At 36.9% G+C, this 17,962-nt stretch overlaps 1 protein-coding gene across 1 annotated transcript; it reads left to right on the forward strand.

Annotated features, from left to right (window-relative positions):
• The first annotated feature begins 612 nt into the window (after positions 1-612).
• On the forward strand, positions 613-16,090 carry LOC122833674 (voltage-gated potassium channel subunit beta-2-like). The gene is made up of 15 exons (XM_044121436.1): positions 613-820; positions 1,185-1,501; positions 1,735-1,778; positions 2,025-2,062; positions 2,806-2,885; positions 3,808-3,852; positions 4,023-4,067; positions 6,063-6,106; positions 6,360-6,446; positions 9,912-9,997; positions 11,353-11,473; positions 13,112-13,206; positions 14,749-14,869; positions 14,987-15,075; positions 15,267-16,090. Exons 1-15 carry the CDS (start codon positions 770-772, stop codon positions 15,366-15,368), a joined length of 1,365 nt encoding a protein of 454 aa, XP_043977371.1. The 5' UTR covers positions 613-769; the 3' UTR covers positions 15,369-16,090.
• The last annotated feature ends 1,872 nt before the right edge of the window (positions 16,091-17,962 follow it).

Below are 17,962 nucleotides of genomic sequence, written 5' to 3' on the forward strand. Positions count from 1 at the left end.
TTTATTTTTCTTAATTGTTCTCGCAATAGCAGGAAAGGCCTCATAAGAGTCAGTTTAATTTGTTGCTCCAAGTTCTCATTGGTGTGTGTGTGGGTGTGTGTGTGTGTGTTGTCATTTTTTACAAATTAAATGTAGTATAAATGTATTAACTTCCACACTAAGCTGCATTAATAAACCTACTACCAGAAGTTACATTTTAATACTAAACCAATTCTACAAGCTAAAAATATCCAGACTACAGTTTTTATCAATAATAAAGTAGAGTGTACCACACCAATGGGAATGTTTTGACTTATCTAACAATGTTCATGTTATATAACTCTGGTTATATAATAAGGATTGTAACCTTCATTCCAACTCTTGGGATGAAGCTTTGTTTCCTTCCCCAGAACATTAACAGAACTAACATAAGGACTAAAACCCTTTCTACGAACAGGGTTTCTTTTAATAAATACAGAAGTTTCTAAAACATCACAAGCATAATGCTACATCCGAATATGTGTTTGGTTGTCAGACAGACAGGCTTTTAGTGCAGATGCCAGTTTTAGTGCTAATATATTATTCATATGGAATATTATGTTTTGCTCTGCCATGCAGACAAAGTTGCTTGTGGGGCTTTTTTGTTGCCATGTGACCAAGAAGGAAGGACTAGAAAGCTCTATAAACTTCCTCTGAAAAATGATTTTGGTGCAGTTCAGAAGCTCGCTGCTCCTCTTGGCGTCAGGTTAAGAGAGAAACACTTTACTGCCCACCATCACCGGTCGACATCATGAGCAGCATCGTTCAGAACCACTGCGTTGGTCGGACGCCAGCTGCTAGGGTGAGTATGTAAGATTGTTTCTGATTTTAAAAACTGAACTCGATGGGGAATAAGAAAACACAATAATGAAATGTATATAATTTCTGTTTTAAATAATACAGCTGGTTTGTTTTGTCTCGACCAAAATAAATTACATATTCGACAGGCAAATTGAGAGAATATGCTTCTGGGATAGAAATATTCTAAATGTGTTAAAAAATTGTTTTATTGTTTTCCATGTAAGCATATACAGGGCAATTGGTTGCATGTTTTTCAGAGTACATGGAGAAAACTTCTGACATGCAGAGAAAGAAGATGCACATTCCAAACAAACAAGTGAAACTTGCTCTGACATCAAGTTTTCTGATATATAATTTCTTTCTAGATGCCGAAATCTGTGACTCGTGAAAGCAGTGGATCCTCCAGAAGCGGCAGCATCAGCAGTGACAGCAGTGGTTCTGGAGGGAACATCCGTTCTCTCCTGTCTATGAGTGAGAGCGTGCACGCTAATCTGAGCAGCTTCTTTCCAGAGCAAGCACTGGAGAAGGAAAAAACCCGCCAGCTGAGTCATCAGCTGGAAGAGATAAGGCACCTAAAAGAGGTTCATGCTGCTGCTCAGCTCAAAAACCTGGAGGATTTTCTGAAGATAAACCGAATCTCTCTCAAAGACAGTTTGGCGCATACTACAGGGATGATTTACAGGTAAAAAAACAAAACAACAGGATGTAAATGGATGCAAAACCAAAGATTAGGGAGAACAACATTTATTGAATAAAACTGGACATTTCAGGGATATGAATAATAATAATAAAAAAAATCTCCATTGCTTATTGTTTGATAAAATGCAATAGTACATTTTCACGAAGGACTAATGTATTGAGATTCTCTGGTACATATGTATGAACACAATAATTACTTTTTTTTTGTGTCAACAGAAATTTAGGAAAATCAGGACTGAGGGTGTCCTGTGTTGGATTAGGTGAGTATAAAATTAAAATAAAAGACGATCTACAATATCAACAACTACAATAAAAAATAAAATAAAACAAACTGCAGGCACGTTGGACAGCTCTCTATGGAAGTACATATGTGTCACCAGGTACAGACACAGTGCTAGCACCGGGGCCTGTGGGGCTCTCATGCTGGTTGAAGAGTTAAAGTTGGGATTTCTTTCCATAATTCCCTCTGCACCCATAAAAAGTTAAGTATTCCTGTTTTTGTGCAGGTACATGGGTTACCTTTGGAGGCCAGATCACAGATGAGGTAAGAGAAAATGTAACTACATTATCATGTACAGGACAGAGGAAGGGCAACTACACCGTGTTCCAAATTATTATGCAAATTCGATTAAAGTGTCATAAAGATTATAGTTTTTTGTTGTGCTATTAAATTTATAGATGGTATTGTGTATCAGGGCTCTTTGAATCACTATAATTAATTTCAGAGAGCTGGTTGATTAGTTTGTCTGGTGAGCTCAATTAAAGGAAATCTGCTTTAGAAGGATGTTCCACATTATTAAGCAGGCCACAGGTTTCAAGCAATATGGGAAAGAGAAAGAATCTCTGTTGACGAAAATCATCAGATAGTGTAGTGCTGTATGACAAGGTATGAAAACATTAAATATTTAACGGAAACTGAAGCGTCATCATACTGAAGAGATTTGTGGCTGATTCAGAACAAAATGGGTTTGTACAGACAAAGGCATAATGAGGAAGGTTCCTGTTAGACAAATTCATCAGATTAAGAGAGCAGCTGTTAAAATGCTCTTACAAAGCAGCAAACGGTTATTTGAAGCTGCTGGCGCCTCTGGAGCCTCAAGGTGGAGGATCCTCCAGAGGCTTGTGGTGCATCAACCTACTATTGGGAATACTTGAAAATGATGCTGACCATCATTTGCATTGACCACTTAAGAAAATCTGAGAAAATATCACTTGTATAATAATTTGAACCACGGTGTAGTATACATCAATTTTGTTTTCTTAACATCTACATTGTTTTTGTCCCAGGTGGCAGAGGAAATGACAACTTTGGCATATGAGAGTGGAATCAATCTTTTCGACACATCTGAAGTGTATAACTGTGGAAGGTAAGAGTGTCGCTTAGAATTAGTTCTATGGAAGAAATCAGACTTTTTTTTTTTAGATATTTAAAACTATTTTTTTCACCCTGTGTAATTATGTATATGATTATTTATTTACTGTAAATTCGCCAGAAAATATTTCACCTGGAAAAAAATTATTTGCAAAAAGCAATCTAGATTGGGCCTAAAAAAAAATCCAACTTGACCCTGTCCAATTTATGGGGGAATATTACTGCCATAAGTCGAGAGCACACATCTTCAGTTTAAAAAAAGGATTTAATTTCTTTTGCTCTCAAAACCTTTAATATTTGTGTTTATATTTTCAGACTGACAGCAGGACTTAATGTCTTTGTTCTCAAACTTGCTATGCTTTCACTCAAAATTCCTCTGTGTTCTCTCAAACCTTTCTCTTCCCGTTCCAAACTCCAAGACTTTTCAGATCAAGTCATAAACTCCTCTGCTCGCTTGCAAATTCTTTTCTGCTCTCGCAAGAAAAAGTACCGTTGCCTGGCAACCTCCCATCAAAGAAAATGAAAGTGTCATATATATATGTATATATATATATAATTTATTTTCCATTGTACAAAACATAAAGTGATGCACATATAACAATAAATAAATTATTTAGAAACAAGTTATGCACCATACCATGAAGGATGTGTTGAATTTTCAGACAACTGCAAATGTAGATTTGCTGTTGTAAACCGATCTCCCATTTGAGAAAAGGGGGCACACATGTTTGTGCCACTTTAAATTTTGCATTTTTCATGCACTTTGATGTGTGATTTCTCCCTCTGCAGATATTTTCAATAGAATTTGGGATTAGTATTTGGGATTAATAATCCCAAATTAGGCACAGACGGTCTGAGTCTGTGGTAAACGCTAAATATCAAAGTATTAACAGCTTTCTTTCCTCTGTCATTCTCAGGGCAGAAGCCGTGTTGGGAGGCATTATAAAGAAGAAAGGGTGGAGGTAGATTGTTTTTAGAATTATTTTAATAATTGCAGTCTAAAATGAGTAAAATATAGTTGCCTTTTAAACTGATGTCATTTTTAAAATATAATATCTAACTTAAATTGACTAGACGTTGTGCATACAAAGCAACATTTCTGTTCTTTTCCCATTCATGTGTTCAATTGCAGGCGTTCCAGTCTTGTTATCACTACCAAAATCTTTTGGGGAGGAAAGTATGTACATATTTTCTTGTCTTCTATGTCTCTGTATGCAACAAAAGCAGTCTGGAGTTTATGTTGCCAAAGAAAATGCAGTGACTGGTACAGTATTTAAAGCAAAAATGACTTTTGAAGTCAGCACAGTCATCAGAAGTCACAAGAGAAACAATGGGAAGTTTTTGCAATCCCGAGGAAAAGAACTAATGAAATTTTGAGTCAGAAATGCCTCAGATTTAAAACACAGCTGTTGAGTAGCAACCTTTTAAAGAGGAGGATAACGGTTGTGAGAAATTTTATAAAGCATTCTTTATAAGGTGAAGAGGCAGAAGACACAAGTCTCCACCTCCACCATGTTTCCACCTGAGTCTTCTGGAGTTTCCCTTTATAAATATTTTCATCTTTATAAATATTCCACTGTCAGTGATGTAACACTGTGATGTGATGTGCGGTGTGTCCAGAGGTCACCACCGCCACTTTCCTGTAACGTTTGGTCACTAACATTCCTGCTCCAGCTCACTTGAATTAAATTAATTCACAATAACTACACTCTAAAAAGTGTTTTCGGCTGTAGTTCATCTAATGAACTTTTTTGGTTGTTGTTGTTTTACATTAATTTAACTTTATTTATTTGGTTTATTGATGACAACTTCCCTTTTTGTGTTCAATTAACTGTAAAAGTTACAACTCTAACCAACTTAAATTAACTTAAAGGAATTTATTTTACTTTGACTTTATTTGAACAACTGAGTTCAATGCCAGTTTTGTATCCTACGTCTGACCAACTCAATTTATTATGATCATCCAATTCAATTCAGTTTAATTTAACTACTTGAGAGAAGTTAGACAGGAAATTTACTAAGTTTTTATAACTTAATTCATTAAGTGGGTTTAACGTGACAAATTTAAGTCACTATTACTCAAGTCATTGTTTTTTCTAAGAAATAATTCAAATCCCTTACAAAAAAATCCCATGAAAATCACATGTGATCACATGTGATTTTCACATGTGAAAATCACACAAAAAAAATTATGTTTTCACATGTGATTTTCATGTGATCACATGTGGAAATGTGTGATTCACATGTGATTTTACAACAAAACGTTCCAAAATCACACGTATTCATGTGCTTTCACATGTGATTCACATCATTCACATGTAAAATTTGTGTTAACCACATGTGAAAGTCACATGTGATCTACATGTGATCACATGTGATTTTCATGGGATTTTTTTGTAAGGGATCTCTGTGACCTACAGAAAGTCAACTCAAACAATTAAGTTGTTCCAAGCTAAAAAATTTAATATTCAAATTAATGTTATCACTCACATTTTGCTTAAAATACATCTAGAACTTCAATTATCTCAAACATGTTTTAACATGTTATTTTAGTTTTTCAAAGATCCTGTACACTACAAAATTGACATAGTAGAACCAACTTCATTGAATTGCTTCAGCTGGTGAAAGGGATTCAGTTAAGTTGGTTCACATTAATGTATTAAGTTGGTTTAACTCAATTTATCAAGTTGACTTAACTTGAGAAATTTAGCTCAGTCTTACTCAAATCCTTTAGTTTCTTCAAATAAAGAAGGAAATTAAGTTTTTCTTTGGATCAGGTGGCCTTTATTTGAGAGAAGTTAGACAGGAAAGATAATAATGACAGAGGACATGCAGCAAAGGTCATCAGGCCAAAATCGAACCGGCGACGGCCGTGCAGAGGACTAAAGTTTCCTTAGTCCTTAGATTAAGCATAGACCAAAGTCAACAAAGTTGTTGATGTTTTGTGTAAAAGGACTCGACTTACCAGGTTTCACTGAGTTTTAGTCTTGAACTGAAGCTAAGTTTTAAAAAACAGGGGAATATTACAACAGAGACTGGGTCTGACTGTGGGCCCACATCATAGCAAACTGCTGATCAGATCTTATCAAAATCAATATATGTTTGAAAGTAGAACAAATACTTTTTTCATATCAACATAGCAACAATAAATACATTTCCTTCTGTTTTTTAGTGCAGAAATGGAAAGAGGACTTTCTAGAAAACATATAATTGAAGGTAAGATGTGGAAACACCTTAACCAAAACTTTGCTTTGATTTTCTAAGATACATATATGAAAATACATGTTTTAGTGATCTGTTGTAATATTTTAATTTTACAAATCTTGTTATTAATTAGCAGAAAATCATTATATTTGACAGAAATAATGACATCAGTCTCTGTGAAATTATTCTGTTTCACTTAGTGATGGAGTCACTGAACTAAATAAACTTTTCAGGAATATTCTAAATGTGCATCTAAATTTAACAGGTTTGAGAGCATCACTGGACAGACTTCAACTAGAGTACGTGGACGTTGTGTTTGCAAATCGACCAGATCCATACACACCTATAGAAGGTTAGTGTGCATGTTTTTGAGATCAAGCGCTTTTTTATTTTATTTTGGTTTTTTAAATTGTTTTTCTCAGTCACTTTGTGCAATACTAAGAACAGAATTACAAATCTCAAAACTTCTTGTTCAATCTTCAGATTGTTGTGTCACAGTCCTGTCTATTCGTACTCTTCTCCACCACCTCCACTTTTTTCCTATGTTAAAATAACGCTTGTATTCTGACTAAAAGTGAGTTTCTGTTTCAAACCAGCACAACCATACTCTACGAGTTGTTGTTTTTTCTTTTTACCCTTTAAAATGATCCACAACGTCTTCCCTGACTTGTGCGCTGTGATCCTTGGTTTTGATGATGCCGTCTCTTCACTGATGTTCTTTATAAAGTACAGTAAAGCCTGTAGATTGTTGACAAAGTTTTCCTTATGAAATGTCATGAAAGCAAATGATCAGATTGCATTACAAGTCTTATCAGCCTGATTAAGTAGAATATCTCAAACCAAACAAAATTATATTTGTCTGAAAGGTAATTTCTCCTTTAAAGGGAGCCTAGACTGCATGGAATGAATGTCTGGAATACATTATGAAATAATTTCATTCTCTAATCCTAAACTAACACTTTCATTCTGAACTGGATGATCAGATTGTATCTAGTCCAGGGGTGTCAAACGTACGGCCCGCGGGCCGGAACCGGCCCGCCGAACAATTTAGTCCGGCCCGGTGGATAAATCCATTATCATTATTCAACAATGATTATTGAAAAAAACATGTACTTCGTTTAATTTAAAATCTGCAGTTTTTATATTGTCCACGAGGGGCGCTGTGTTTTATTCAGAGCAGACAACATGATGTAACACTGATGAAACCAACAGCAGATGGCAGCACTGAGCTTCAGGTCCTATAAACGGCTTCGATTCTATTTCTTTACCAGCTTTTTACTTTGATCCTGCCAACCTCATCAACAAAATGTCTGTCAAAAAAGAGAAAGGTAGACACAGAGTGTCGAATTTTTCAAGGAAAATTGACTTCTTCTTATTTGTTCACGGAGGTGAATGGAAAACCTGTGTGCCTGCAGCAGGTTTCTGTGCTTAAGGAATACAATATTCAGTGCCACTATGAAACTCAGCATGGCAAAAAATACAAGCACATGCAAGAAGAACTGAGAAAACAGAAGATAAACGAAATGTTAACGGGTCTGAGGAAACAGCAATCTGTTTTCACCCGGAGTCGTGAGGCCAGTGATGCTGCGGTGAAAGCCAGTTACCTAATTGCTAGCAAATAGCGTTAGCATCAAAGCCTTATTGTGAGGGAGAGTTCGTCAAGAACTGCATGCTAAAGGCTGCCGAAATTGTGTGTCCCGACAAGCTTTTGCCAATATTAGCTTGACTAGAAATACCGTGGCAGACAGGATTTCTATCGGCAGATTTGGACAACCAACTCAAACGCAAAACGGAGTCATTTCTCTCATTTTCTGTTGTAATTGATGAGAGTACTGATATTCTCTCAACTGGCCATATTCGTTCGTGGAGTTGAGAGACGTTGACTGGCACAGAGGAGTTTCTCGAGTTGGTGCCCATGACCGACACCACAACAGCTGAAGACATTTTCCGCTCCGTTGTTGGAGTGCTGGACAGAGTCGGGACTGGTCCCGCGCCGTAAGCCTGGCTACTGATGGTGCGCCGTCAATGATTGGGAAAAAGACAGGTGTTCTGACAAAGTTCAGAGAGAAAGTGCAAGCTGCAAATAAAGGGGGTGAGTTTTGGACATTGTATTTTGCATCAGGAGGCATTATGCGTTAAAATTAGTCGTTAAAATGGATCACGTCATGGAGGTGGTTGTCCGAACTGTTAATTTCCGAACTGTTAATTTCATCCGAGCCAGAGCTCTCTATCATCGTCAGTTTGATCCTTCTCGGTGAATGCAATGATGACAATGATCACTAACCCTACCCAACATTGCCCAGGAAGCCAGACAATTTGTTCAAATTGATTCCCAGATGTAGAAAATTGATTTTAAATCGTTTATTAATTTTTATCTGTTTGATGTATTATGTCCTGCAGGACCGTGTTTTTAAGTTCTAAAAACTGTGGATAAATGTTTTGCAACATTGTACAATCACAGTGATCAGTTCTTATGCATAATGCACTTAAATAAATGTTTAACTGAGTAAAAGTATTGTTGAAATTGCATACTTTTCTTAAAAACTGAGGTTTTTTATAATATATTTTGTAAAAGTGAAATTCGTTTAATATAAAAATCAACAGGTCCACTTTTATTAGTTCTATTTAATCTTGCAATGAGTTTACTTGTGTGGCCCCCTTGAGATCAGATTAAGCTGTATGCGGCCCCTAAACCAAAATGAGTTTGACACCCCTGATCTAGTCACAAAAGAATTAATAGCTCATCTGTTAATAATCAGAATATTCTTGAGAGGAATTGATAAAAAGATCTGGAAAACAAGATAACTGACTACCTAAAGGGATTCATTTAAGTTTGAGAATGAAGCATTTGATTCTCTTTAATTGAAAAAGTAACCTTATTAAATGGTCTCTTGGGCTGCATGGTGGAACAGTTGGCAACATGTTGCCTGAGAGCAAAACATTTTATTGGGTTTGAAAACTGGTCACATGCCTTCAGTCTGGGGTTGTAACGATTCCTGAAGTCATTTGAGCACCTCGTTTATTAAAATTTCTCAAAGAAAACGTATCTGGCTCGAAGCTTCGTTAATTTGTTTTATTATTTAGTGCAATGTCTCTGGCCGGGTCATTATTTGCGTTGCACAGTGCTCTTGCTTCGGCCTATGAGTTTTTGATGAAAGCTAAGTGTTAGCAACACAACGTCCAACTTTTTATTTTGGTCTGGGAGGATTTTATTGATTTTATTTTGTTGCAGTTGAAAATAAATTTCATATCATTGTGATCTAAACAAATGGCGGTACATAGCTGGTAGATGAGTTTCTGTGTGTGACGAACGAAGGTGTTAAATCCCATCGCTAACATGATCATAAATGTCTGGTGAGAGTTCATCTATTAAATTAACTCAGTGCCATGCAGGAAGCGGTATGGATGAATGGAAAAGCAAACAGTTACACAAAGATGTAAAGATGGTTTGTAGTGTGTTTTGTTGCAACCCGACGTGTGAAATAAACTTCAGTGGAGTTTGAAAACAAAATATGTGTGTAGGTTTATGTCTGGTTGAGCGATGTGTGTGTCCAGTTGATTTTTTTTTTTCCTTTTTGGGGGGGATTTTATTGTAATCCATTGGGGGGCCCAGAAAATCTTTGGGAACCACTGAAGATGAATACATAAAGTAAAAGCTGGAGCATAGACATTTTTTACTTGCCCAAGTAAAGCCTGTCGGCCCACCAGACTTATAATACACTGGGGGAAACCTTGCAATTGGTAAATGTGTTCTGCTTGTGTACATTTCCTCTTTGTTGTGGTCCAGTTTGTAACCCCTTTGGTCTCTTTTTTCCAGAGACAGTAAGGGCAATGACCTATGTAATCAACAGGGGGATGGCTCTGTACTGGGGAACGTCACGATGGAACTCCATGGAGATTATGGTGAGTTTTATAACAAAATACTAATTTGTTTCTTATCACTAAAAGTAAGGAAGTTGGAGTTGCTGAGTTGGAGTTGGTGGTGAGACCCAAAAGTGAATTTGTCATCAGAAAAGAGAACATGGACAATTCCACTGTTGGTAAGATTCAAACTCACTGTCCACCTTATTTATGAAACTCTGATGTGGATTTGAGCCATGAGGCCAAGCAGGAAACAAGTTCAACACATTACTATAGGCATGGTGGATAACTCTAGCACCCAAACAGTGAACAATTAAACCAAACACCTGCTAATATGAGACTAAAACTAAAATAGTTTTAATCTTACCCATCAGTATGCTGACTAACCCACATCCAAACCAACAAATAAAGGAAGTTTTACCCCAACTCTATCAGATTCAGTCCAATTAGTTGATGCTTGGCAGGTTATTTGGATATTTTTATAAGGCTTTCTATCAAATTTGTGAATGCCATTTTCAAAAAGATCGCTATATCATTTATTGATGAATCCCTCTCTCTTTTAGGATGTATAAAAATACTCAATGTTTCCACTGGACGTAAAGTTGTTTTTGCAAAGTGATATTCATTGAGTTGTATAAACTTAATGAATTGAGTTAGAAATCATAATATATTGAGTTGGATAAACTTAATAAATTGAGCTGGTCAGACAAAGGTCACAAAACTGGCATTGAAATCAATTGTTTCAAGTAAAGTCAAAGTACAAAAAAAGATACTTTAGGTTAATTAAGTTAGTTGGAGTTGTAACTTTTAAGTTAACTGAACACAAAAAAGTAAGTTGTCATCAATAAACCAAATCAACTAAGTTAGAATAATGTAAATAAAAAAGTCCATTAGATGAACTGCAGCCAAAAACACTTATTATAGTGCAGAGTAAAGATACTCTTTTGTCGTGAGCTAGAAGAGTAGCTAGTCAAAATGTTCTGAAGCTTTATTTAATCTTTGATCAGTCAAATTGTAAAACAGTAAAAGCAAAGTTTCAATAGTAATACTGGATTAGCATTAGCATAGCAAAAGCTGACTGTCTCCTGTCTTCACATTGCTTATTTTTTCACCTGCCACAGTTAAAACCCCTTAACTGTCAAAAAAAAGTCTAGACTTCATTTCATCTTCTCCAGGTCAGAATACAAGCTGCTCAGGCTGATTAAATCTAAACTTGATCATTCTACAAAGAACATATCTAAAAAATAATAATAACTGAGAGAAAAAAGGGATTCTCATTTTCCATCCATCCCTCCATCTGTGCAATATGCAGAGATCCCTGTCTGTATAATGAATTTTTGGCTCAAGCAAAAATTGAATAGCTAAAGAATAACTTTTTTCCCTGATTCTGTCTGCAGGAGGCGTATTCTGTAGCGCGACAGTTCAACCAGATCCCACCCATTTGTGAACAGGCAGAATACCACATGTTCCAAAGGGAAAAGGTGGAAGTGCAGCTCCCACAGCTTTACCACAAAATAGGTAAGCACCTTCCACAGTATTTGGGAAAGAGCCAAAGCACAATGAAAAGCTTATGCTTTATTATAATCTTTTTTTACATAGCATTTTGTAATGAATTGAATTGGCATTTCCAGCTGTTTCTTCCTTGTTAAAATGCTGCAGTGGGAATTTTGCTCACTTCCATCACGATTGCGTGAGTTTGAGACCAAAATGCAGATAGGAAGTGGGAGCATGTACTGTGTTGGAAGTTTAATAAAAAATAAAAAAATAAAAAAACTTGCAAAAAAAAATCACAGGGAGCCAGAGCAGAACAAAAACCAATAAGCTAGCTTCTGGCTGCAAAGTCAACTAATTCTACTCGTAAAATTATTTCTTTCATTTTTATCTGTAAATGTTAATGCTAAAACTAGCTGGACATGATCAATATTGTGTTAGTAGTTGGTGGTACAAAAAAAAATTTGAAATATTTTTACGGTTCCAAAATTATGGGCAGTTGAATTTTGCAGCTAGGTACATAGCAATGTTTAATTAGCTATTATGTTGTAACTGGGAGAAAAATTTTTTTAAAAAACAACAACACTAACAATTTTTGTTTTTTCGTTAGCATATATTGCACTTGGTTTGATTGGGCTCAGAGTCAGTTTTGGGGAGGGGAAGATTGGTTTTGGGTAATGCAATGTTTGTCGCTCTCTGCAGCCTTCCGACTGGGAGTCCATTGCATAACTCAGCGAGCTGCTCCACTGTATTTTACTCTTGTTTGTCGTTTCCGCAAGGAATCGACAAATCGAATTCAACCCAGAATCGAACCTGCAGCTTTCCAATTCAGAGTCAATCACTTTACTCACTGAGCTACGTTTTTCGATGCATTCACATACACAGTCAAACAGAAAGAGGGGATTCGCTGGCTTTTGATTTAGCAATGAGAGCACAGGACTGCATTACTTTAGAATAAATTATAAAAAGATCTTCCTTGTGAATGTGTGACGGTCAGCCACAATAAAGTACATGTGAATTGAACCATTTAAAGTTGATAGAAGTTGATATATATACGCAAATGAAGCACCCGGACTGGGATAAGGTGGGTTTGGCACCATCATGTGGCCAAGAGGGATAACTACACAGTGTGGTCAGATCACACTGCACTCCTATATACCCCCAGCTTATAATTGTTTTTCACACATAGAAATATTGAAAATGTCCCTCAAATGTAGTTCATACCAGTTGGTAGCTGTTTTTTTTTTTTTTTTTTTTTTTGCAAACTGCCAGTAGAAATCAAGAAGAAGAAAAAGGAAAAAGGAAAGAAGAAGAAATAGGTTGCAGGTGTGAGGGGAGAGAACAAGTCAGTACAGACAGAGATAGAGCAGCACAGGGGACTAGGAAATAAATAAACACTAAAGAATAACTAGACCTAAGAAATATAATAAAACTAAAGTAACAAGTAATAACTAGACACAAGAAATAAATGTAGCTAGAATCGCTAAGGAAGGACTGAACTAAAGTAAAACAGAAACAAGTCCGATCTATTAAAAAAGAAACTAAGGAATCCAGAAAAGACAAACTTCAACTCAGTTAAACTCTGCATTATTAAGGTTACATAGTAAACTTCATTCTGCTGCTGAGCATTATTGTATATTGAATTTATTTATCTGGGAATTGCAGGCATTGGAGCTATGACATGGTCTCCATTGGCTTGTGGGATAATCTCAGGAAAATATCGGAGTGGAATACCGCCTTCTGCACGAGCGTCACTTAAGGTAACAAATCATTCTTCTGCTACTACTTTTGTTTGCTAAACTTTGTCTCAACCTTTGTTTTTGTGTAAAAACTAACTTCTGACGGAGAAAAGTTACACAAATGGGTTAAAACAAAAATATTTAAATACCATCTTTAGCAATTAGTGTGTCAGATAAACCATGATGAGATCATCAGTCTAAATAGGCATTTATATAGACACTCACCGGCCACTTTATTAGGTACACCTTGCTAAAACTGGGTTGGACCCCCTTTTGCCTTCAGAACTGCCTTGAAGGCAGGTGAATGATATACATTCACTGGCACTTTATTAGGTACACCTGTCCAACTCCTCATTAACATAAATGTTGAATCAGCCAATCACATGGCAGCAACTCAAACCATTAAGCATGTAGACGTAGCCGAGACGATCTGCTGCAGTTCAAACCGAGCATCAACATGGAGAAGAAAGGTGATTTAAGTGACTTTGAATGTGGCATGTTTGTTGCTGTTCTGAGTATGTCAGAAACTGCTGATCTACTGGGAGTTTCACACACAATCATCTTACAGGTAGTTTGAAAAAGAGAAAATATCCAGTGAGCAGCAGTTCTGCTGGGAGTAAATGCCTGTTGATGTCAGAGGTCAGAGGAAATTGACCAGCCTGGTTTGAGCTGATAGAACAACAGTAACTTCAATAACCACTCGTTACAACTGAGGTATGCAGAAGAGCATCTCTGAAACCACAACATGTCAGACCTTGAGGGAGATGGGCTACAGCAGCAGAAGACCACACCAGATGCCACTGCTGTCAGTAGAAAACAGGAAACTGAGGCTAAAATTCACACAGGTTCACCGAATCTGGACAATAGAAGATTGGACAAACATTCCCTGGTCTGATGAGTCTCAATTTCTTCTGTGACATTCGGATGGTAGGGTCAGAACTTGGGGTCAACAACATGAAAGCATGGATCCATGCTGGTTTGTATCAACGGTTCAGGCTGCTGGTGGTGAAATGGTGTGGTGAAATATTTTCCTAGGACATTTTGGGCTCATTAGGACCAAATGAGCATCGTGTCAACGCCACAGAATATTGTTACTGACCAGGTCCATCCCTTTATGACCACTATGTACCCATCTTCTGATGGCTGCTTACAGTAGGATGATGTGCCATTTTTATAAAGCGCAAATCATCTCAGACTGGTTTCTTGAACACGACAATGAGTTCACTGAACTCGGCTGGTCTCCACAGTTACCAGATCATCTTTGGGATGTGGAGGAACGGGAGATTTGCATCATGGATGTGAAGCCGACAAATCTGCAGCAGCTGTGTGATGTTATCATGTCAATATGGACCAGACTCTCTGAGGAACGTTTTCAGGAACTTGTTGAGTCCATGCCATGAAGAACTAAAGCAGAAGGGAGTCCAAACCGGTACTAACAAGGTGTACTTAATAAAGTGGCCAGTGAGTGAACATGTCTATCACACTGTGTCTCAATATGAATAGTTTTGTCTATTTTCCATAGTTAAAATCTGATCTGTGATATGTGTGTGTGATCTCCCACAGGGATATGAATGGATAAAAGACAAGATAATGAGTGAGGAGGGTCACCGAGAGCAGCTTAAACTGCAGGAACTAGAAACCCTCGCACAGCGACTACAGTGTACCTTGCCACAACTTGCTATTGGTAAACTATACAGGGTTGTCCTGTGACTGTCATTTATTTTGGCCATTCTGTTTGAACAGTTCCATTTCTGGTAAGGACTGCGTTCAGATTGAACCCTTTTGTCTGACATTTTCACAGCTTGGTGCCTGAGAAATGACAAGGTGAACTCTGTGCTGCTGGGGGCTTCCAGACCTGCTCAGCTGCTGGAGAACATCAGAGCCTTACAGGTCAGAATTCACAGTAACACTGCGAATACGAAAAAAAGGTCTGATTTAAATAAATAAGAAAACACACTACAGCTTGACTTTAAATTGGCAAGAGTTTTTATTATCTGTGATAGCACACTAACTGGAACTTTAAGTAAAACTTTTTGTTTTACTTTAAAGAATGATTTTATTTTGTCCTTTATTTTTTACAGGTTCTTCCAAAGATAACAGCGTCCATTGCGTCTGAGATTGATTGCATCTTGAAAAACAAGCCCCATTGTAAAAAGGGTTTCAGATTTTCAAAGGAGCACTGATAGGCTGCTGTAGGATTTTGATCCTTGTGTAATTAATGCACACTTCACTGTTCTTTTTTTTTTTTTTTAAAGCAACTGAAACTCAAATAAACACATTTACACAACACTACTTCTCAAATATATTGTAATAAATTAACTGCTGCCACAAAAACTGAGAGAAATGTTCAAAAGACCAGAGTTTGACACAAGCTAGTGAAAAAAGAAACCCAAAAAAGAAATAAAAAGACAAAATATGGACTGACTCTTGACCAGAGACGGATTGTTTCACCGGTGTTGTAATGGGTCCAATGAATCCAACAGCTGAATCTCCTCCTCAGTGCAGTCAGGTTCTCCAGAGTCCTGCTAATTGCCTCATTATTTGACTCAGGTGTGTTGAAGTAGAGATGCATCTAAAAGTTGCAGGAGACCGGCCCTCCAGGATCAGGAGTGCCCACCCCTGATCTGAAGCATGAAAAATATAGTAACTTTTATTTTCCTGATGTTCATTCTACAGACACAAATATTCATAGAGAACTACTGAGAAGGGAAACCTGCACATCACATGCAGGGTTGGTGGTTCTGATATGCGTATTAAGAACATCACAGTTCAGATTAATAATGTACCATTCAACATTCCTACTGCAACGATAGTGGGAATTTATTTTAATTATAAAAACAAACAAACCTTAGGGTTACTACGGAGCCCCCTAGGGGACATGGGGAATTTTTTTTTTTTTGCGTTCCCTCGCAAAACTAAAAACTAAATCTATAAATAATCTCTAACTGACTTCAGATAAAATTTGAATTTATCATTTAAATTAAATTTAAATCAATTTATGTTTCCTGCTGATGCATCTGAGTCTAGTTCACTCTTTTGTCTTCTGCATCTTAAGGTCTAAATGGAAGCATGTTTAAAAATAATAGACGGTAAAATAAAATAAAGATCTGTATTTTAAAGTTAATGCTTATAGCAATCTCATAGTTTAAGTAATAAAGGAATGAATGCTGCAAGTCAATGACTCAATGCAATCAGCCGGGTTTTGTTACATAGCAACCTTTTAAACTACTTTGAATTAAATATACTGTACTATTTACGTAATAACTAGGATCAATTTGAATGTATATGTGATTGAACTGAAATGACATAAATATACTGAATTGAACTGAATTACATTTAATGAAGCCAATGATGTTCAAGTTTAAACTTGAATTGTTTTCACATGCAAGAAAATGGTTGTTTAAATTAAATAAAGGGTGATTCAATGTTTGCTCAACATGTTGCATTTATTTCTACATTCCTTTGATCAGTGCTCAAGTAAGAGTAGCAGTACTTCAGGATATTTTACTCAAGAAGGAAACAGGGAGACATCTAAAAAAATTCCCCTAGAAACTGTTAAAAAAAGTACTTGTTTAAAAATAAGGCTACTCAAGAACAGAGTACTAGGGTGGTACTCTTTGACCACATTTAAAAAAGACTGTGCACATGCATTTAAAATGGCAGATTACACACTTCCACAAGAACATTAAATATCATTCAGATTAAACTGGATTTTACAACCTTGACACGAATATTTGATTTGTTTTACCGAGAAATCGATCAGAAGCACCGTGAAAATGGTCGGACCAGCCCCTCTGGCTGCAGTGCGCGCTCCCGACACAGGGGGGCAGAATTTCACAGGGGACGGAATTTCACTAAGCTTTTTAAACTAACTGGGGAACATAATTTCACTCAGCTTTTTAATCTAACACAAGTACTCGCTTCATACTCTCGTGCCATAAAAATGCATGAGAGATGGTTTGACCACAAAACCAAATTTCAGGTCGTATAGTGTCTTCGATTAAAATAGGAAAATGTATATTTCTGGTTCCTTTGTTGGTGTAAATAACATAAGTCCACACTATAATTATATTTCTTTGTTACAAACTAAGATGTTATACACGGTTTTATCAATTTGATTTAAATTACCTTATAAAGGTAAATGCATCCTCTTGTTGTTTATATAACATTTCTCAAAGTGAACATTTCAAGAAATAATTTGGTAACATAAAACCTGTAAAGGCAGCCACAGAACCATCCTGTACACCCCAATTTATAACATATTTTAAAAAAGCAAGAAATGGACTTGTTTCCTATTTCCGATGGTCATTGAATGAGGCACAAGTTCTCCATGTTGTTGCAGCCGCAGCTCTTTTTCAGGCAAATAGACAGGAGAGCGTTGTTAGCTGTAATTCGTTTCCAACTCCATCCTGGTGTGTTAAGCCGCGGTCGCTCTGTACTTGTAGTTCCGCCTTACTAGCTGGTCTTACAGGGAGCTTATTTAGTGTAACACGCAGCTAGCGTGCTGCACTAAATCTATCCGGCCATAAACAGTTCCTGCAGCTGCTACAGCTCCACATGCATGTGCTCCTACCGGAGAGACAACTGCGTGGATCCATCTATTTTGGAGACGTTCCTTGAGTAGGTAAGAAGCATGTTGTGACTGTTAGCAGGCTTTATAAATGCTACCGATTAATCCTTCAGAACACCGAGGAACACTGAAGGCGTCATGAAGTCATTTGGCTCAGGTGTGATGGGCTGTTGGGGCCCTAAAAAGCAGTTTTTGGGGACCATTTAG

This window comes from Gambusia affinis, linkage group LG01 (genome assembly GCF_019740435.1).
Source record: "Gambusia affinis linkage group LG01, SWU_Gaff_1.0, whole genome shotgun sequence".
Classification (NCBI taxonomy): domain Eukaryota; kingdom Metazoa; phylum Chordata; class Actinopteri; order Cyprinodontiformes; family Poeciliidae; genus Gambusia; species Gambusia affinis.

Excerpts from the sequence above, each read along its gene's own strand:
- LOC122833674 (XM_044121436.1), top strand. The coding sequence starts at position 770 with ATGAGCAGCATCGTTCAGAACCACTGCGTTGGTCGGACGCCAGCTGCT. Across the intron at positions 3,853-4,022 it reads ATAAAGAAGAAAGGGTGGAG|GCGTTCCAGTCTTGTTATCA; the intron begins GTAGATTGTTTT and ends GTTCAATTGCAG. Across the intron at positions 13,207-14,748 it reads CTGCACGAGCGTCACTTAAG|GGATATGAATGGATAAAAGA; the intron begins GTAACAAATCAT and ends GATCTCCCACAG.